The 23,949-nt window shown below is 33.4% G+C and overlaps 2 protein-coding genes across 4 annotated transcripts in view; one reads left to right on the top strand and one right to left on the bottom strand.

Moving 5' to 3' along the window:
- Positions 1 to 23,949, bottom strand: part of LOC149805221 (homeobox protein Meis1-like) — a 170,040-nt gene that overhangs the window by 11,067 nt on the left and 135,024 nt on the right. The window lies entirely within an intron of this gene.
- On the top strand, positions 819 to 18,795 carry LOC149805223 (uncharacterized). Its single transcript, XM_089951252.1, has 4 exons — positions 819 to 870; positions 14,749 to 14,877; positions 16,527 to 16,647; positions 18,473 to 18,795. The coding sequence occupies exons 1-4, from the start codon at positions 819 to 821 to the stop codon at positions 18,504 to 18,506; spliced, it is 336 nt and encodes a 111-aa protein (XP_089807378.1). The 3' UTR covers positions 18,507 to 18,795.

The following is a 23,949-nucleotide window of genomic DNA, read 5'->3' as shown; positions in this document are numbered from 1 at the left end:
AAAATTCCTCTCTCTTCTCCTAAACCCTTAACTCCTGATAAATATGGTTAGGATCGGTACCACAAAATTACCAAGCTACAAAAGTATCATAATAAATTAACTGGCTGCTAGTTTGATGGCTTTTAAAGAAAATACAAAATAATTTTCTTTTGCTAATTGGTCAAGTTTGAATATTCGTCTTCATAAATTGGGTCTGTAATGAGTAGCAAAATATCTGAAAAACAGATCTATAGAAATATATATATATATATATATATATATATATATATATATATATAAAACTGAGGACATTGGCATACGTGTGTGTTAACGTATTGCAGTAGTGTGTAATTTATGGTTTTAAATATATAAGGTTGATTATTATTTTTTAGCATAACATTGTATGAAAAAGTTTGAGCTATTTACACCTACTGACAAACTGTACTGAATGAATCATCTCATTTTGCGCAAGGTAAATTCAAATTACACATGAAAAAGATGCCGACTAATAGCATCTTGGATATACGCCACCAAGTTCGATTCTAATATACAATAAATACACCCCTTAAAAATATGAAGCGAGAAGAGATGTCAAGATATACGATGGCAAAGATCATTTGCATTTTGTCTATTATTATTATTATTATTAACTTATGTCGTATTTTTTGGTGAATGTGTTGGACGTAGAAAAAAAAAACAGACTTTGTAATGATGTTGAAATATTAGGAATAACAATAACTTAATATAAATTTTAGATCAAACCTAAATAGGTTACTACTTTGCTTCAAATAGGTTACTGTTTAAATGCTTACTTTATATTGGACACAAAAAAATAGAAAATGATTGCTGATGACGACAACGATGATGATGATGATGATGATATAGGTGAAAGTTTGTACAAAACAAGCACATGTATATAATAAAATAAATGACTGGGCCCCGGGAGAGCCGAGTGGTATAAAAGCGCTCGCCTTTTCCGATCACTGCAATCAAAGCTCCATCCGCGTGAGTTAATGTCAAGGGCTTGGCCAATGTGGGGTATGTTTAGCAAGCTGTCAGTAACTTCTCGTCGGTCGGTGGTGTGACAGTGGTTTTCCCCGGATTCTTTCCCCACCAGTTATATCGACATTCATGTATAGCCGCCTATTTTGCGCTGAGAAATGGCGTTAAACCCCAAACCAAATATAACAACAAAGAACATGTTGATATGAACTGGTAAATGGACACTTGCCGGCAAGATCTGACAAAATTTTATCATAGAAATGACTCAAGGTCCATCAACATTTGAAGTGTCACTGATAAATCTTCCAGACTGTTCAACTTTTTGGTAAATTTGCTCAATCAGTGATCCGTCTGGCCAAAATACTTCTGGATACCTGGTTTTATATTGAAACTAAATAAACAATAAAATGATTGTCCATTTATACCAGAATGAAAACATAAATATATTTTAAAAAAAACAATAAATAAAAAGAAAGGAAGATATATCGGTTATTAAAAGTAATACATGTGGAATGACAAAGTAAATAAATTTGCAACCCAACTATCGAAGTGTCTATAAAGTAAATAATAAATAATAAATTGTGTCACTTATCAAAGGAATGATGGAAGAAAAAAACTAAGTGAGACATAAAAATGCAGAAAATTACTAAGTTATACTAATACGTGGTAACAAATATTTTAAAGTATTCTTTCCAATTTTATACCAAACTAATGAAGGAAAGAAACTAAACTATAAATTAGAGAGAAAAAGAAATAATGTGCTCACAGTAATTATACAATTCGGTTCATCACCCCCCTCCATGTGGGGAATACATCAACACTATATCTGGTGATCATCTATTACAAGCCTGCTAGCAACAGCTGCAAGACCCATATAGCCGACTACATCTGATTAACACAGATTAACTTAATTAGCTCATTCAGCATTCTTATCATATCCTTACCCCTGCCATGCCATCAGTGTGAACTGTTGTGAAAGTGAAACCATAGATCTTTTTTTCCTAGCTCTTTGGTAACAAAAACCCACTTTTCGTATACATGAACGTTTTCACATCCATCATTTCTCATTAGTGGATCATATCGGACCATTTGCCTAAAGTTATTATCCCAGAAATATGGAAACGTGTTTATTTTTATGGATTTACGATCAATATGTTGGTCTTAATTTATTTAGACGTAGTTATTAAATAGATTTTCTAACATCAGTGTACATAAACTTGTTTCAGAAATTGCAGCAGGTTTGCATATATTTTTTGTCAAGTACACAGTTCTATTTCATGTGGCTGCAAGAAGTTTAAAATCAGTTCTGTATTACATGCTACATTGGGTTTTTAAAACACCGCCAATTAAACAGTCATGATGCATATAGTTACAATTACTTAACAAAAAAAAAGTTAATAGGAAAAACATTCCACAGCCGTAAAAATGATCGGACTGAAGAAACATGTGTCCTTTTGACAAACAGAATGAAAAATTACAGTCAATTCCTCCAAAAATGAAATTAAATTTATAATGAAGAAACTGATCTTAACTGATAAATCACTGTATCTTAGAAATGAATTACAAAATACAACTTCAATTTGAAATGAATATGGAAAGACTAACAAATGTTATCTGTAGATGTATTGGAGGCTATTTCCATGATGCTGCAACAAAGGGGGAATTATTTATCAATATACAAAATCGAATACTGAAGTGACTGTTTTACCAGATTGACGTGATCTAATTTCTAAAAGCCCACAAACACACCCCACGGTAAATGCACAAAACTCTCAAACAAGTTTTGTTGGAGATCTATTAACTGAAGGATTTAGTTTTTAAAGCCGTCTTGATGAAAGAAATCAAATCAACATTTCCCTGGCTATTTCTTGAATTATTCAGGCATGTGATTTACCCCAAATGGTTGTTGGATGGGCACATTTTCTTGGCAATACTAGATAAACACTGAGGATGACTTAGAAATTGTCAGTAGCCCTTCATCACTAGATAAGTATTGTAGATAGAGAAAGACGGATAGCCCCGTTAATGGTTGTCACTGCGAATGACAAAATGGCAAACTGCATTCCCGCATGAATTCTATTACCAGTCTAAAGCAGAGCCTGCATTAAGTAAGCATTTGTTAGTGTGAACCCCTGAAAACAGATAAATAAATGAATTACCGGAGAAACAAATAAGAAATGATTGTACGTAAGCAACCATAACGGAAGAACAGCGTGGGGAGTGTAAAAATGGTCGAAATATGGTCTTCAAGCAATCTGTACAAAAAAAATATACAAGGAATACGAAGAAAGGTTTAAATAAGTTGGTCGAACAAATGCATTCATTGACCTGTATGCATTTGTATACTGTAAAGATATCCCTGCTTTAATATGTATGCCCAAAATAAAGATGCCCCGTCCTTTCTGTATCCTTGTGGATATAAAATGACATATAAAACTTTAACAGAAAGACAGACTGCTAACGACACTTTCATCTTTAAGACAAGTGTGACCTTTTAGATATATACATCAGTGGCCTATATTTATGCAAAATTTACTAAAATTGGAAAAGTGTAAGGATACTGGAACCTGAATCTGGCACTCCACAACCTATCTCTTACATAATTGGTAAACATGATAAGGAAAGGATCTTAAATTTGTCAGAAATTAGGCTGTGTTTCTGCAAAATCTTTCCAAACGTGATGAAAACTAGACATCTTTTTCCATTTATTTGGGTCAGAGAGCTGATAACCTCGTTCATGTTCATTACACTGACTACATAACCTTGAAGAAAGTGGTAACAAATTCCATACACCTTTTGACGAAATGTGATTAGCGATGTCTGACACGATTTTGTTCCATTGACAATTAACACACAGTTCTAAGATTTTACTCGACAAAAAAATAAAATCCTAATTTTGTAGTAGTAATGTTGTTGTCTTTGTTTTGGGTTTAACGCCATTTTTCAGCGCATGATGCATGGCGGCCAGTATAACTGGTTGAGGAAGAACTCGGGGAAGACCCCTGTTAGAATCACCGAGCCACGGGAACTTTTAAAGTATAGAAAGACTACCGGTATTTTAGGTTGTGTATAAATATACCATCATAACAGCCGATGCTGTATTGCAGTACTATATACAATTCAGGTATTGTTGTTAGTAAAAAAAAAAAACCAAAACAGCCCACCAAAATCTTATATTGGCTGTAACTAAACAACTTATTTTATACTGCATGCTGAAGTGTACAAATATGTATACCCAAAATAAAGATGCCCCGTCCTTTCTGTATCCTTGTGGATATAAAATGACATATAAAACTTGAACAGAAAGAAAGACTGCTAACGACACTTTCATCTTTAATAACAAATGGTAAAATGAAAATTAAATTAAGCGTTTTGTAATCTAACCAGATATTCTAATTTGGCCTCAAGCGGAATACTGTCAATGACCAATTATTTATTTGTTTATCGTTTGTTAAACATCCACAACAGTAAAATATTGTTTTCATTTACAAATATGAATGTCAAATTATCTAGCAGATTGTTTAACAAAGTGTTAACATTTTTAACAGAACCACTTACGTAAAAAGCGCAATTTATTCGAAAATATGTACAATATGCGTCATTTTGAGAAAGAAAATCTGACACGTCAGGTTTCTGATTGTTATTCATAAACCTGACATACGTTAAAAGTAAAGGTAAGACATTTACATAATGTTTTTCATTTACATCGTTTTTGTGCATTAAAACTTGTTTCCTGTAGCACTACATACTCGCACAGTATCATATGGCATTTGTATCAAATATACCGTCTTGCATGACCTAATTACCCAATGTACATGCACAAACATTTCGACCCGAGTTCTTTCTACGGGTTGAAATATAATACAATGAGACATGGGAAGAGCGGTGTGATTAGCTGGCACTTTGTATAGACATCAACTGTCCCGGACCTGTCTAGATTAAAAACTGTTTCTCACGCATCATTAGTCAAATCATCATTAGCAGGTGCCCCTTACTTCAAATTCACAACTTTGATGCACCTCAGGTTACACGTACATTCTACCCCATGACAGTACGGATACATAAATTTGTCGGAAAAAATCAGCAGTGAATGATGAATGTTTTCAAGGTGCCTTATCAGTGCATGAATCATAATACGGGGCAATAACGCTAATGTACTTGTGTCAAACCCACATTTAAAACCTATCAACAAATATCTACGCGAGTACGGTCGGTGAAGACCACCTTCTTAAAACATCAAAGAGCCTCAAACTAGAACTGCCATGTAAACTTAACAGAGTTAATTATACATTAACGTCACTGTAATTTCTCTAAATTTCAACCCAATATCACACCATTTGTTTCCGAGATCATTTCAGGATTTCACAGCTTTGACATGGATGGCTGAAACTTACAACATTACTGTAGATGATGTCTATTACACAAATCCGTCAAATATAACATGTTTACTTGACAATCAAAGTCTACCCCCTAAGCACAGAATTGTCGATAAACTATCTGAAATCATGTATGAAAACATTAGGTACATCAACCTCACACAACATGATTTATGAGACACTGAGTTCGGAGATTTAATCTAAATATGCCTGTACTGAATAAACGGATAAACTGTAAGTAACATTTTCACTAGTCAGTAATAATATAATAATTCCGTAAGTCAGTCTTGCTTGGGAAAGGTGGGCCAATATATATATATATATATATATATATATATATATATATATATATATAATAATGGATCTTTCATTCTACATATCCTGGGTATAGACAAGTTAACATCAAAACAGATCATTTAAAGAAATTACTAAGCCAATAAACTAGGTAAATTTATCCATTTTATATACATCGTCATACTGGCTGTTCGCTGATCAGCATTTCTGTAATGTGTTAAGTTAGGCAATTTTTTCTTAATTCTGATGAGGGTATTTGCCTAATGACTAAAACCAGGTACCTATTCCGCTGGAGCTAATAGCAGGAATTGCCACATTCTAACCATGTATATTAGGAAAAGGTCTGCGTCTAATGAGTGACAGGTGTTGAGGGAAAGCCTTCTGGCTCCAAAAATTCTTCGAGCCAGTATATCACAGACTAAGTAAGGCCATATTTAAACGGTGATCCTAATAACGTGGGGGGGGGGGGGAGAGAGAAAGAGTCCTTACAATACAAATCATCTGCCAACCAATCTAGGTTTGTTCCTTATCTTTAAATGTAAGCAAATGAAAAATATACTGTAATGGTGTAAATTTGTGAAACCTAATAAAAATGACAATATTAATTCCAATTTTTCATTTTGAGAGAGCAAAAAAAATCTCCATGACTTGAGGTTTAATACTAAATGACAGATAAACGGATGAAAAATTAAAATTAATCAATTTCATTTCTATAAAACCTGCATGAATGTAAAAAATAAACGACAAAACATGTCCCACTACGGTCCATTTCAGAAATTTTCAGAATTATGGATTCAGAAAGTGGCACGTGTTTTGTTTGTAATGAAGCCTTATATATTGGAAAATTATGAAAATTTCGGTAACATAAAAGTAATTCAATTAAGTCTTTGTATTTCGAGATTTCTTTTTGTTTCAAGATGTTTACAACAAGACAAGGGTCCTGTTAAGAAATGTCACTCTCGATGTGTCCATTCCAAGCAAATCTGTACCTAATGAAACAAGAAAATTCGTTTAAAATTTGTGGGAATGGCTTTTAGTGGCGTTAGACTTTTTCATTTGTTTATAAAGCTGTGGCACCTTTCTCTCACATGAACGAAAATCTGAAACCCAATTAATGCTTTTTGAGGTCCAAAGAGTCATTTGGGAAATGCTTTAAATGCACCAGGAGCCTTCTTCCGTAAAAATATCCATTTCTGAAGCCTTCAATATCGCCACTTTTAGACTGACCTGCCAGAAAGAGTTAAATCCCTCAACCCAACAGTCCGTAAAATTCTGATCTGACTGCTTCTTGTGACAAACTCTGCAGCCCTGCATCAATAGGGACAAACAAAACACCCTCTAAAGTATAACCCAAGCCTTTATCAATTCCAATATTTCTATTGTTTCTCCAATTATTCCTAATGCACCTATAATCTTCTGAATGGTCGTCCAAATTAAGGTTAGGCCTGTTCTAAGAATGTCAATTCGTCAATATATTGATTGATGGCAACAGCAACCGACTAGAATGAGGCCCTTGTGGGAGATTTCAAACAAATCTATATTGTTACAAGCAGTCATAATTGACACAATTATCACAGTACTATGTTAAAAATGTATGCCACTTGGGATAACAAAAATCGTAATGTTGTGATCATTATTCATTACATCCATTACCATAATGCATATACAACAATCCCTTACTATAATGTCCTTCATTATAATACAACTCCTGTTATAAGGTGAGAATGATCATGGATCCAGTTTATTCATTGATGGTAAATACTTTATTACAATGCAGTCTCACTATAAGGATCCCAAGGACAGCATTATAACGAGGGAATACATTACACAGCCTCATCATGTGTATCACCTGACTCTGTTCTGAACACATTCAGAGTATCCCTGTTTATAGCAACAGTTTTGTTGTTTTTGAAACTACATTTTTACAATGTACACAAAATTTTATCTGAAATTAAACTGCCATGAAAGGTCCTAAATATATACCCCCAATTTAAAAAAAAATGATGTAGTTGTCATGCCATTTGTAGTTATGTAATTTAAAAGCCCTGATTTAATCTGTATCATTATAATGGGATGAATTGCAATGAGATGTTCAGTTGTGCATGACTAGTTTGTACCCTTGCAGGAATGACTTATAAAGATATGAGTGGAATATTAATAAAGAGATAAACCAGGATCTAATCAGCCATGGAAATTGATAAAAATTCAATTGTTTAGCGTATCTGTTATCTTAACATCTTGTGCAGACTGTACCCATTATCATCACAGGTCATGCAAACAGATTTAGATATTTCTGAATAAAAATAGCCCCACTAATACTGTCTCCACTCTATTACAAGTTAATACCTGTACTGTCTCCACTCTATTACAAGTTAATACCTGGACTAATATAAAACGTTTCTATTAATGTATTAATTTGCTGACAATAATCAATAATAAACTCATTTTGATCATACCCCCACCACCACCCTACTCTTTAACTTCATTCCTTTGACTGATAAATCAAATATAAAATTGCTATTTCCTGCCAAAAACAAAAATGAACCATGTAAAAATATTTGTACTGTAGATGGAATATTTCTGGGTTATCTATCTCCTAATTATAGATCAGAACCTATAGATACTGGCCCCAAGCAACCATCAACCAAACCGTTCTGGCAATATGGTTTAGTGTGCCTAGGTATGGTGCATTTGCAGATTTCCCTGATATAGTCAAGTAATAGATTCAAACAAAATTCTAAATGCAAGGTAAATATCTTGCCTGTAGGAATAAATATAATCCACCTTTAAATATCTTCTATACTGTCTTCATGCACTAGTTTTATGTCTTTGTCAAAGACAGCTATATGAAAGAAAGAAAAAAATGACTTGAAAACAAGAACTGTTTATCTAGCATTTGGATAATTAATTTAGTTTATGCTATCCCATTTGTACTTCCTACTGATGTATAATCAACAAAGTTGGCTAAGAAAATTGTATAGTTTTTAGTGATCAAATAAATAAACCTTATGTTATTATTCCATTTTCTTTTTGGCAAAGAAATTGCTTCACACAAAAAGTAAGAGTCCTGACACCAATATAATGCAGTTTATTTATACCAGTACACGTAAAATTTGTGGCAAACCAACACTACATAGTAATGCCGTTTCCATTATAAAAGTATATATGCCATGATATTATACTGCCATGAAAAAAGAATACACTGCTTTTACACACTCGACAATCTCAAGGGTCCCAAGTTTATTATTACCTGTGCAAGATTTTACGCTTACTTTTCCTCCCCAATCCAGGGGCCATTACTCTCACTTTAATGTTCTTCCACATAAAACCAGATTCTCCAAGACCAATAAACTGCCCACCTTAGCAGGACATACAAATAAAATGTATTTTTGTATGGGCAAATGGCTAATAAACAGGGCTTGTCAATAAAAGAGAGAGTGTTATAACCATAATATTTGCCCCAGTGAAGAGGGATGTTAAACAAAGTGACAGTTTCATGGCCTTGTAACTGACAATAGTACAAGGATAGTTGTCTATTACAAGTGGCAAAATATGCAAGTAATCAACAGCCTACCAAGATAGGAGCAGACTATGAATAATAAATGTTACATCAGCACTTTTTAAAACTTAGTATAAAAATGGTGTCAGAAGTAATTTTTCTTACTGAGTTATTGCTTTTGTTTGATTTGTTGAAAACTTGATATAAAAAACAACTATCAAGTTATTGGGCCTAAACAGATATGGATACAGAAAACTGTGATCTAGTTTTCAAATGAACATTTTCTATTTTCTAACAATTAATATTGTATTATTAGTTAATTGATATAAAAAACATCAGAGATTCTATAAACCATGGCTTTATAGGGATTTAATATTAAAATTAGAAATGTGTACAACAGAAACCAGACATATCAAACTGATTGTTCTATATGCAACAGTTAAAGATATTCTTCTTATGGTTCAAAGCATGTGACATTTGTTTCAATGTTAGATAAAATTATTTCATTTTAACTAATATTAGTTAATGAACTATAAATCTTTAATATATATATATATATATATATATATATATATATATATATATATATATAATGCATTATTTAGATATTAAATATGTACTTATCAGTTGTCTCCCTTGAAAAATGATCCCTGGATAACTTTCTATATTCATAACAATAGGTACTGAATGTTTACCCATCCTTGCATAATTTCTACAAATTAAAGCCTCCATTTTCAATCCCAAGTGAGCCAGGTACATCCACACAAATCAAAGGATGTCAGTCTAGTGACATTTTTGTCATGCTATCTGACTTACCATCATTAAAGCAGCAGGTTGGTTATGATTTCCACCTTTCCATTTAACTATTTCATTATTCTAATAATCTATTTCAGAGTGAAACTCCACAAGCCTTTTGTTCCCCAGTCCAAATTTACTACCCCTATATTCTCTTTTTACTTCATTGCACAAATTCCTTTCAAGCATATGGGTTCCAATGCCTCCCTAGTGTTAAACATGTGGAAGAAAATCGTAAAGTTTATGTGCCATGCATACATTTTTCATGTGCAAGATAGAGCAAGGCTGAGTACAGTAACTACGGCCTTAGCACAATGTAACGAGAAAGAAAAACCTCATAAATGTCAAGGCTATAGCTGTTTATAATTTCAACTTAAAAAAGGGAGGCTGGAAAGCCACAAACTGGTTTGATAATTATAGGTACTGTCAATAATATACTCTCTAGTTAATATCCATTAAAAAGTCTTACCAGTGTGATTTAGTGTTGATTTACATTTTCATAATGAGGTTGGAAGGATTTGGTAGCTACAAAATACAGCTGGGCTATAACATTCATTTGTCTATAAATGTCAATCCACATCTCAACATGGGAGGCATGTTCCTGAACAAGCTTCCTTCATGGACAAGATCAGTCACTTCTGTTTTTAGCTGTGAATAGTTATGACAGGTAGGAATTCTGGGATGTGTTGAAGAGGCTGATGTGGCATGATTTATGGAAATATGATACATTCTGCACAAGGGAGACCATCTCAAAATCCCTGGGTGCCAATAACATTGCACAATGGAATGCAAGGTCTTGCAGAAAGAGATATATGATTGTATCTGACACATTGTTTGTGTGAGGTAAGCCCACTTAAATTATACATAGAATAATGGCTACAATAATCTATGCAGTTCTCATATTTACTTCAGAAATGAAGCAGATCATCATCACATTTTGATTATTTTTATAACAATGCAATGAAATACATTTCTAGTATGTAAAGACATTTCAATTTCATACTCTTAGCAAATTAATTATACCTTATATACAAATATAGTTAAATACATAAAACTTTCCTAAACTTGAACTTGGCTAAATGGCTAAGTTTATATATAATAAATAAAACTTTCTCACCCTTAACATGACTAGACTGCTACATTTATATGACCTCCAAAGATATGGTTAACTTAAAATTTTGTTTGATACTTAACTGCTAAAAATGGAACAAAAAAAATATATATAAAAATTTTGTAAAAAATCGGCAGAGATTTTCTGTTAAAACAAAGCATCTAATTAGAAATGAATTAATATAATTAGAAATGGATTACTATAATCCATAATACATAATCTGAGAAAAATAGTCTGTAGAGTTGCCGATTCATTGACTGTATCAAGGACATTACACTACAATTTTGATCATACCTCAACTTCAGAGTGATGAATATTTATTAAAAAGTACTGACCACCTTTTTATATTCAATGCAAAGGGCAAACATTACATGTCCAAAAATATAAAAATAATTAATTAACCATAAACTGTAAACAAATATATTGGATCTCCAGAACTCTCCTGATGACATACAGATTGTAAAAAAAGCAATATATATTATGATAAATGTAACCATTAGAAGAAAAAAAATTCAAAGCTTACATTTTTGTATGTATTGCAATACAAAACCTAATTACAGAAGAAATGAAAAACTGTGTTACTCCATATAATAAAATCCAAGTGGTAACAAAAGTACATGTTGGACTGAATATGATCACCAAAGTGTATATTTCTGCCAATCATCCTGTCACAAAAAAAGTCAACTCTTTTTGGTTGAGTGAATGAGGATTCATTTCTAAATAGTAGAATAAATGAGGGTTGACTACAACAGCCCTATAAATGATGCATCCATATTCCTCACAGTGATCTGTCAGTTACTGATGCTGATGATGAGGAACTGGATAGGGAGTCCTAGACTGTGTCAGATTATCCAGGGAGGGACACAATCTGCATCCCCAACTTTTAACAATAAATCCTTTCCAAAGCATGCCTTTCCTCATCTGGTTACCATGGCAACACAAATTAAAATTCTGATAAGGGATTGAAAACAACATTAAAATGTAATATGATCCTGCCAAAGATAAGAGGGAGAGAATTATCCCTGGGCCCCTATCTTTCCTAATCAGTGCTGAATTCTTCTGTCTGGATGTATCAAAAGCTCCACAACAATGAAGAGTGAAAAGCAAAAACTCAATGGGGCGTTTAAAAAAAAGACAATCTGTTCTGCTTTTCAAAATTAATCTCTGATTTAGTCCATAGTGAAATGAGAGCCAGGATTTAGATCTACTACAAGAAAAAAAAAATCAGTTTTGCAATATCAATTTTCTTCATTAAATTAATTTCTCTTGAACTAATATGTGTATTTATTACTGAAATTAGAAACTTATTATGTTAATGTATTTCATTTAGCAAGTCAAAGATTCCCTACCTTGAGAAATCAACTGCATGGCAGCCATCCATACAGCTTGAAAACTGGCCAAATTGCTATTGGTGCTGTGTACTTGTGATTGCTACTTGATATTAATACCAATAAGTGTTTGCTAACATAAAAAAATTTATCCATATTTCTGTAATGTTTCTCATTTGTCAAAACTAAAACATTCAAATCATCATTCTGTTATTCCTCATTTACCTGAACTGGAATCCTTACACAAAAAAAAAGAAAAGAAGTAACTTTGAGTATGTATTATGCACAGGGTAGTTGGATCTCATCGAATTGTCATTAGCTCCAGGTGAAAGGAGGGGAAAATCTGGATTTAATCATACTCAATACTTGGAAGAGAACATTTCTAGTAGGGTCATACTATTTTGGTGCCTGGAGTGGGGTTATAAGTGGACTGGAAATAGAGACCAAGTGTCAGAAACAGCATGTCCAGACTTCACGACCAGATGCTGTGGTGATAAAAGACTATTAAGAAAGTATCCCAGCTCAGCAGGAATTCCATTTTGTTATGATAATGAACTATTCTTATTTTTGACAAAAAATGGGTATTTTTGTGCAGTTCAGATACAAGTAATGTAATCAGTTTCAGGTCATTTAATTTAAAAAATACTTTTTGGATATGCAAGGGGGGGGTACTTTTTATATTGAGGTTTGTTTTGTCTCGTACTCATAAATATGGTTTTTATATGGGCAAGTAAACAAATATGACCAAATAAAAATGATTTTTATAAGGCCAAGTGACAATAAACAAAAAAAATTCTAAGACTTTTGAAAGAACATTTCTAGTGAGCCATAAAATTGGTGTCAAAGGAGGGATTGTAAGTAGCCTGGAAATAAGGAGCAAATGCTAGGAATCACAATTATTAGGACCATGCTATATCCCCAAATGCTGAAGATTAAAATCAGCAGAGTATCAAACTCCTAGAAATCCCACACATACCTCTACAGGAAATTCATTTCATGTGATACTGACAAGAGTTTCATATTTCTCAGAATGGATATAGCAATGGAGTTTCTTATCATATTTTTGTCCTTTACTACTGGGTCAAGTAAGCATACCAGTGTGCATGTGGGTCATTTTAGTATCAGGATTATAAATAAATAAACAAATAAATAAACAATAAATAGATAAATAAAAAACTAAAATGAACTATAACTAACTTAAGATACAGTATTATTATATTATTTACTTACTTTTGATTTTAAAGATCTGACCAAAAGAACCAGAATTTGAACCTCTGGATACAAAATGAAAAGATAAAAAATAGTAGAGAGGGTGTTGAATGAAATCAAGCAACCATTTGAAAATTGCATTCAGTGTCCATCTGGGATGGGCAGATTGTTCCATTTAGATTCTTTTCAATAAAACTGCAAAAGAGCAGAGGAGGTGTTGGCAAAGGAAGCATCATTTAAACTGAAAATGAAGAGGCAGATATCAAGCACCTGAAGAAGGGGATTGTTCCCTGACAATGTAGGCTGTTAGAAGGGGAGGGGAGGGAAAAGAAATTAGCCAGAATCCAGAAACCTACACTGAATCTCTGGACAAAAGACCCTTGAAAGCTGATTATAGGGTCATTATAAAAACATCAGTGATGAAAGAGAGTCCTAAGGATCATTTAGCTAGGGGTAATAGGGATACAATTCAGCCTGATCAAATTACATTTTGTCTGGACAATGAGTGAAAGGCTAGCTGGTCAAACATTCATTTACTTCTTCCTCCAAGGCCAATAAAGTCTGCTGGACTCCTTTATCTTGCCAGATTTCATTACACTGAGAGAGAGTTGAAGGTGTGGGATGACCCTTAAAATGACATAACACTTGTCTCCATAGTTTTGGGGCTTTTCTCCAGTTTCACATTAAAAGAAGATTATATGGAAAGGAAGGAAGGAAGGAAGCAAGGAAGGACAGAAAAGGGATAAAACAAGTTAAAGAAGAGAAACCAGAATACAATTTCTGATGTGGCACAACAATCTTCATTTTGATTCAAAAAACTTAAATGGCTTTTGAAGCAAGTATGATTGCATTAAAATCTATACTCATGAAAGAACAGATGTTACTGTGTATACATTCTTCTATTCTAGACAGAGAAAAAAATTTAAATTCATGACAAACTGAAAAGCAGTCACTCGGAAATGGACCTTATAATTAACTATTCATGTTAAGTGGTCTGGTGAGACACAAAAAATCTATAGAACAAAAAATGAATTGTGACAAAGACCTATTCTCACTGAAACAGCAAACAATAGATTTACTAACTGCATCAGTTTTGCCACTCCAAAGACTTCAAAACACCATAGTAAATAACTTAAAACATTTATCTATTTACAGTTAGTAACTATAGACTTGCTGACAGTCTGAGGTCAAAGGTCACTGTGATGTCATTTCCTGGCTATATTCTTTCCTATAGTTCTCTGATCTGTGCCAGTTTTGATTTCAGTGGTTGTTTTATTTCAAGAGGTATTGATTTCATTCAGAAAAGCGATAAACTTACCTTGCTGAACAGCTGTCATACATATCTATGATCTCTGTAACGTGTGCATGCAATTCTGACATGCCTGATTAGATGGCGGATAATTCACCTCAACTGGTGATGAAAACTTTAGGTCATAATAGCTAATTCACATTTGTACCCTGCAACATGAACAAAATTTCATTGTTTTCACCCCTCTAAAAACGTTTTAACTACTTTTGCATGTACATGGAGCATGCTTAAACAACAGCATGCTGGTCCTTTGAGAATTTAATCTGTCATTCTTTTCTTATTCTTATTGCGTTGTGGTTTGAGTAGTATGACAGTTGTATCTATTATGTTTGTGGTTTTTGAGCAGTATGACAGTTGTATCTATTGTTTGTAGTTTTTGAGCAGTATAACAGTTGTATCTATAATGTTTGTGGTTTTTGAGCAGTATAACAGTTGTATCTATAATGTTTGTGGTTTTTGAGCAGTATGACAGTTGTATCTCTTATGTTTGTGGTTTTTGAGCAATATAACATTTGTATCTATTATGTTTTCCTTGTCGCAAATAGAGTGAAATGATAGGTGAGTGATCAGATGGAACAAGAGACAATCAAACATGTATCCTCCAATGTGTAATCAATGATTTTACCTGCAATTTAAAGAAACTTTTGTTTGATGGCATAATATCAAACTGAAAAAAAAACTGTTTTGATGGCATAATATCCATACTAAAAAAAATTGTTTTCTTGGTATATTATCAAAACTGGAAAAGTTTGTTTTGATGGTATAATATCCAAACTGGAAAAATTTGATTGCATTATACTGAAACTGAAAAAATTTGTTTTGATGGCACAGTATCCAAAATGGACCTAACGAAATTGGAAACATTTGTTTTGATGGAATAATATACAAATTAGAAACATTCACATATAAATTTAGCATCTGTTTGTCATGACTTTGAAAATGTAATATTTATGATAAAACCAGAGAACAAGGGAAAATGAGGACACTTACAAAACAGAAAGATAAATAAAACTGACTGTTTTTATGTCTTACCAAGCCATATATAATACTCTAGAGGCAGACATTTACCTATATGACTATTTATTATGACGTTAGTCTCAACTACTACATATACTCATGTAGTAAAGTTCAACTGCAAACAAGATAGACCCTTATCTGCCAGCACATTATGCAACAGCAGACCAGAGTCTCTGTTTTTTGTTGTAATGATTACTCCTAACACACTGCACAGACCCCAAACTGCTGGCACACAAATGCAAATCTGGCTCCATGGAGTTCACAGCTGGACTAGATTTATAAGCAAGAATAAATGGTAGTTCTGAGTTATTCCTATACAAATGAAACATTGGTATCCATCATAAACTCTATAAAAAAATAAAAAATAAACCCAAAGGTAAATTGTGGGAAGTTTTTTTTTTAAATGAAGGAAGGTAAGTAATGCTTTACATACTCCTGATTATGCACATAACTTACAGAAAGTGTCTGAAACACTTCAATAACAACATTTTGTAAAAAAATTACATAATTTGAAAGCTTTGTTGTAAGACCGTGCCGATTTTTTTATCTTCAAAAACTGAGCAAAAAAATTAGAAAAGTTACAGCAAGATGAATTTATGTTACACAGGAAGAAACATCCAGGTGTCAAAGCTTGGTCAGCAAGGACATGGACAAACAAGCTGTAGAGAAAGAAAGGTCCAAATGTCAGAGTTCAGTCAGCATCGACTCCAACAAACAAGATGTACAAGGTAACAACCAAACATCAAGTTCAGCCAGCAAAGACTGACCAAAACAAGCAGCACTTAGGTAACTGCAAAACAGCTGAAGATTCGCAGTCACAGTCTAACTGGCTAGTGACCCAACAAGAATGCTAATTAACAAATTAATTTTCTGTTTTTATAAACACGAGTTGAAAAAGGGCCAACAATTACATGGGTTGGGTCTCTCTCTCTTATATATATATATATATATATATACACACACACAATCAAATTATGTTGTGTCAAACACAAAAAAGTGTCTTGGGACATTGAAACATGTACTCTAATGGTTCAAAAGGTTTCTAAAATGAACCATGTCAGCCTACTCCTTTGGGTTTAAGAAGTCTAACTGACCTTGACATAACGACATACCTTGAATATATTCATAAACCTATGTCCAAAATATACCCTGCATGTAAATTTGAAACAAATGTTCTGGGAAACACCTTAAAGTTCTCCTAGCATATGTAATGTGTAATATTTATCTAGTTATGCATGTATTAAACAATGCACAAATCTTTTCACTAAACGATCCCTCAGTAGTAAAGATAGTTATATTAGTAGAGGTCAACCATTCTATGGATAGATAAGGTCAAGTCTGATAAAAGCATTTAGTTCTATGCCAGTATTTCAAAATCAATGGCGGGGCTGATTGCATGTTTGCGTGTTTCACACTAATCTTTAAAAACCTATTACGGAAGCATTGAATGGACATGAAAAGTTGGCAGATGAACCATGAAGAGTAATATAACAGCCAATCCTACTCCAGATACCAAAATTACAGATCTACACAATTTTTAATCGGTCCAAAGGTGAGGGTTCAGGGCCCATAAGTTTGGTTCCTCACAGAAAAATATGACATAATTAAGGTAAAAAAAATATTCAATGTTTTTCATGCAAAGAAGCATATGAAAAATTTAGTGTTAAGCACTAGACAGGTAATACACCTGAACTTGTGTAGATTTTCTTCTCAAGGAACAGGGGTTTTAACCACCTGTCATTAAACATTAATTAGAGCCATGCCAAAAATGGATATCTGTTCTAGATAGGAAGCAACTGATACTAATTAGATTTATGTGACAAGTTTTAACAAAGAAGAAAAATAAACCTCATTAGAAAAAGCAAAAGTATGTGCCAATATATTATTTAAACCATACTCAATTTGACAGATTCATTTATTACAATGCAATTACCTACCTTTATCAGTATCTAATTTTTTAAGTGCATTAGTCCTTCAGTTACAGTCTTCATTTTATTTTCATTTTGTAGTTTTGCTGTCAGTATTATTTTGTATTGTAAAACTTTGTAGTGAAGACTCTTGCTTTAAGTGTCTGCAGTTTGGCTGAAATATAAGAATCCATTATGGCTTATATCAAGACTCTAGTAGTAAAAGTAGTAGTAGTAGTAGTGTTTGTTATTTCCTGTCCATGATTGTATGTTATGTATAAGTGTATTCTGGACTTGACTTTGGCTAAAATCAAGATAATTGTTTACCTGACTAGGGATATTTATGTTAATTTTATTTTGTAAACAGTTACTATTTCTCTGTGAGAGTAAGTAAAATATTAGGATCATTATCAACAGAGGAAAAATGTTTATCTGGGTCAGGGTATTGGAAAAATGTCATAAAGTGACAGAGTATTTCCTGAAAATGGTAATTGTGATCTCGGTCAAGTAGAGAGATTCATAATCTTGTTTACAAGAGAAATTACTAATTCTTACATTTATTATCTTTTAGCAGAATTATTTGTATTGTGTCCAGATTTTGTTTGATTGGAATTATTTATTTTACTATTGTTCTGTTGAATTTCAGACTGCACAACAACACTGATGGACAGAAACATTAATTTGGAATTATAGTGAATTCAGACAAAGACATCTAAATTACTGTTATTAATTGGAAGACTGTAAGCACATCATCACACTTCAGGACACTGCCACATTAGTGTATTCAGCACTACAGGCACATCAATGCTTATTTTGAATGCCACCAGAATTTAGTTACAAATTTATTCATTAGGTCTGGTGATAGAACTCTCTGGACTGTTTGGGATTTAATTCACAATACTGTAAGTTCTTTTCAAATTCTCACTTTGTATTCAACAGAAATAAATTTGTTGAATTTGACAAAACTTATTCGTTTTCAATTCTTTTCTTTTAGCTAGTTTAAGGCAAAGTTAAAGTATTGTATGTAAAAAAAATATCTGCATATGCATTAGTATCTACAGTCTTATGAAGGTGGCGGTGATAGCAGTAGTAGTTGTAGTAGTAGTAGTAGCAACAGCAGCAATAGTGGCAGTCTTACTTGGTTTGGTTGGCTGTTTATGGCACATCAACACAAGTAGATTATGTAATTCATAAACAACTGGACTCACCAGGCTAACTGACAACAGGCTGACAAGAATTTAGGATTCTGACCCACATCCTTTCAGTCAAACGTCCAGCATGCTAACCACTCAGCCACTATGGCTCCTCAGTGTTGATCAGAAATGGTTATGGTAGTAGCAACAGCAGCTGCTGCTGAACAGCATAGGACATTACAACTAACACAAGACATTGCCAAATTGATGCCAGATAATGCAATTGCAAGAAATGTCTGTACACTTTAAGGATTTAATTCCTAGCTTTTGGTGGGGACAACAGATATGGAATGGTGTTTTAACTTGGTGCACTAAGTAACAGTGCAGCTGACACAAAACATTGCCAAATTGATGCCAGATAATGCAATTACAATAAACATCTGCACAGTAAAAGGATTTTGACTCCAATGGGGGGGGGGGAGGGGGGAGGACAACAAAAATGAAATGGTGTTGTTTGGCAATCTACTGGTCATAACCACATTCAACCTATTTTAGCAATATTGACTTTCATGCGTGAAAATGTGTACATTTGTTATTGTTGTTGATTATCCCATTTACAATGATTACTCAACTTTATAACACAAGAATCACACTGACTCAATATCAAAACAATATTATTTACTTCAAAAACCATTTATGATGGTTACTGAGGACTGATGCTTTTAAAATTGTTTTGGCACAATTAGTGACCAGCTGATGCAAACATATCTCTTACTAAAGAAGGCTGTATTCCAGTCATTAAATAATCTAGGTCAATAACTCTGTCCAGGATATAATTGCCTAGGTAAACATTTTTTGTCTGTTCCCAGATCTATTTCACTCCATACACCATATATACCTGCTTATATGTTGAGTCCAACTGCAACCTGCACAGACCTAGATATGCCATCAAATAATGTGCTGGCAGATCTGGGTCTTTACCGTTTTGTTAGGATTAATCAGAAGAATAAATACAGATTCTGATTTGCCATGGCATTATGCAACAGCAGATCAGGGTCTATGTTATATGGGGTTCGACTCGATCTTTAAGTGAATACATACGACAAGTATTTACTGTATACTTTTTGTGGTGTGCATGCCAAAACCAACTTTCCTTGTATTGCTGAAATATAAGTGGTACCCAAAAAACAAGATAAATGTTAGTATAGATGCATTGTGTAGCACTCCCTCAGTACAAGTCCCTTTATTATATTGCCTTATAAGTCGAGTCAAAAGGTAAACAACATAGATCCGGTAAACAACATAGATCATAATCTGTCGAAGCATAACGTGCCTGCAGATCAAGGACTGCATTGTGTATTCAACTGATTACTCCTAACAAACGGCATAGACACAAATCTGCCAGCACATCATGCATAGGCAGATCTGGGTCTGTGTAATTTGCAGTTTAAACCCATCTTATAAATGACTATATACCTTAAAACCATTCATGTTACAAGACAAGAATTATCATTTAATCCCTTTCATTGTTTTGAAGCAGAATTTTATGTATTATGTACCTTATTATAAGGTGATCTCAGAATAAGGTTGTATACTGTATGGCTGCCAGGGACAGCATTCAAACATGGGAGCAAGCACTGTACATAGCTTGAACAACGTCAAGTCCAAGAAGGGAGAGTATACCTCCCATCTAGCCTAAGTTATCTTTAAAATATTATTATAAACACTAGTACTATCCCCCCGCCCTCCATCCCAACCAGGCCCTATCTAATCCTGCATTTTTAATTTCATGAACTGTAATCTAACCCCAAAAATCCAAACTTTTCAGTTTTCCATTAAATTCCATTATTATGACCGTTCCAAAATAAATATATATTTAATAGGAATTTATTATTGAACATGCAGCTCATGGTGAAAATCTTTATGTTCTTAATAGGTAAAGTGGTTGTTCAGTGGTTAACATACAGGATTTACAATAACTGGGTTGGAGGTTTAAATCCTGCCCAAAACATCTCAGGCTGATGTCTGTGGTTTCTCTGAGAAAAGGACTTTACTCCCAACTGCTTTGGCACTAAATAGACATAGGTTTGCTGATGTGTCATTAAATACCAATCAATCAATCAGTCTCAATAAATGAAGACAAATCTGGGTCTCAAAGAAGCATAGACAGGTATCAAGTTTTAAGGAAATGAATTTCTTTTTCTTCACCTAGTTCTGATGTAATACTGTAGAAGCAGTAATTCAAGCCCCTAAATGAAATTCACAGATCATTGATCAATTTGATAATAGTACTCCTATCTCTTTCTATAGGTTAATGGTATCCATTATATATCCTGAACTCAAATTTCTTTGGAATTATCTTCCTAGAAATCCAGATCACTCTAATGCAATATATTTTAATGAAACTTTCAAACTGAATTTTCGTTTAAACTGGTGCATGGCGAGGAATATTCCCCAAGAGTTAGCAGCCTTGATTGGAACATGTTTTTGTCTTGAATTTCCTTAAATAAATCACCCAAATACTTTAATAACAGGTCCAGAAATGATGGCATCAAATGCACAGTCTTGTGTTGCCTGCAACCATTGCCATTAAGTAATAATGCCAACACTACGCTGGCTATTAAGAAATATTAATGACAGAAGGTAGAAATTAGGGGCCTAATGCTTCAGAATTTGCTGCCAGATAATGCTAATATGACAATCTATGCTGGGATGGTTGAAAATCAGTTGTAAAATTGTAATTACCGCTCTCTTCCTCGCAAAACACATTTCAATAATGGCACCCACGGAGTGACATTGTACAGCGGCAGTGCACTATGGAAATGAGTTTAATACAAAAATCTCATTAGATATTCTGCCTCCTGGAGCTAGCTCTCACAGAACAATGAGAGTATCGTATTAAAGAAGTTGGCAATCTCCACGGAGATTCCACCAAACAATAGGGGCTTAAATGGGGCAGAATACAGACTTGAAAATTTGGTAATGACATTGCCGCACTTCAGTGTTGTCCAACTTCAGAATACTTTTCCATGCTAAAAAAAAAAGCTGTACTTGACTTCAAGCTCTGTTTTTTTTAGAAATGTAAGAGGATTTTACTAAGTGAAATGGAATTTAATCTCTTAAATGGCTTCTATCTACAATGAGTGTGGTTGCCCATAAAGATGGATATTTAAAAAGCATTTTCACTCTAATCATGGGTAAAAAAAAGTTTCAATGAAAGGTGTTACACTGTTAAGAAATACCCCCCTCCCCCATTTATTTTTATAAATACAAAAATGTACAGGACAAGGTAAGCATCAATGAGAAAATATCCTGAACTGACCACAAGTGCACACATTCATCTATTTATAACTGTTACCTGAGTGTGTGAACTTGTTATTTTGCGAGATATGTTGTATTATCAGATGCTGAAAAAATGCTGCTATATTAAAAAAGGTGAAAATTTTTATTCTGAACTATAAATAAACAATATACTTATTAAAAAATTATACATGATTTTTTTTCTGTAGAAAAAGGTCTCAACTTTATTATGTCATGATAATAATCTGATAGATGAGAAAAATATATTTTCCTTCAATTTTTACCTTGAGATCACTGCCAAACTTTCTGAAAACTCAATAAACTAAGAAAATCTGAGCATATGATTTCCCTTTTTCAAACGAAGTAATGAAAGTATGTGTATGATGTACTGCATTACATGGGGGTAGGAGGCACCTTTAATATATTGCTCTATGGTTACTATGTACAGCATTATAATGAGGGAGCAATGGATATTGCTGGCAGATTATTCTTTTGTGAAATACATAGTAATCCATACATATGGGAGTTAGTCGGTCTTGTGTTGTAAGTCTCTAAGAAACAAAAGTATATAAAATGATCAGAAAAAATCCTATGAAGTACTGATTCTTTTTATTTCCCACAAGAAAGCAAAACTATCTCCTTGGCACTACCTTTTACATTAGTTCACCACATTCTATACATAATGACATTATGGGCTCCCATTGTTGCCGAGGCTGGGTGAATTACAGCCATTTGAATGGTTGCCGGAAAGTTGGTTTTGTATGGCATTGTAGCTTCATCAATAGGTTGCAATCAGAGCAGCAACTTAGCCGCCTAACAGCCACTTTTCTTGATACTATTAATGTAATCATATTACCGGTAAATTCATTCCATCAAATACAGATTTCAGTTTCACAGTGAGAAAATCTTATTCACGAGACCCTTTATCTATTTTGACAATCTATTTAGCTCCTGGAATTGCAATTTTTCAGTACTGCATCCGATTTGATGATGTTAACCTACCTGACACAAACACTGGGATTTTGATGGTTTCATTTTATTACGAGATTTAAGTACTGATTGGCATAATTACTGCTTTGATTCCAAAAGCTACAAGTTATTACATATTGACATTTTCAAGAGAACTTACTAACCTTTTTATTTATATCATTTAGTTTTCTTTATTTAAGCATTCATGTTTTTGATGAAAAAAATTTCAGAACAAAATTTCAACATTGTGATGCATGTTCTGAACTGAGTTGCTGAGACATGTCCTAATTTTATTAATACACTAATTTTCATTAGACTTATCAATATTGGTATACTTCTCTAAATTGGAAGCAGCACTTAATTTGCCATGCTCCATCACATTGACTAGTGTTTCAATCATCCAAGTGAAAAATTAATTAACTCAATGAAATTATACCAAGTATTGATTCACACAAGGTCATCAGACCATATCATATTTGCCACCATGCAATACAGGGTACCTTTTAGACAAGTTTGGATCAATTGAAAATGGACTACATCAGCAGTGTGCCAATGGAATCAAGGCGTGAATCCTATCATAGCGCCAGGATAAAGTGTAGCCAAAGTTGGCATGTTGAATCATATTTTGCTGAAGATAAAACTGAATGAAATTCTGATTGTTGCCATCCCAGGGAAAAGCAGTGGTCTTATCTATAATTAATACAGAATGATAGTTACAAAA

The sequence above is a fragment of the Sinohyriopsis cumingii genome, chromosome 2 (assembly GCF_028554795.1).
Source record: "Sinohyriopsis cumingii isolate HCF-2022 chromosome 2, ASM2855479v2, whole genome shotgun sequence".
NCBI classification, from domain to species: domain Eukaryota; kingdom Metazoa; phylum Mollusca; class Bivalvia; order Unionida; family Unionidae; genus Sinohyriopsis; species Sinohyriopsis cumingii.
Note: the sequence above shows the minus strand (reverse complement) of the source record. Positions and strands in the feature narration are given on the sequence as shown.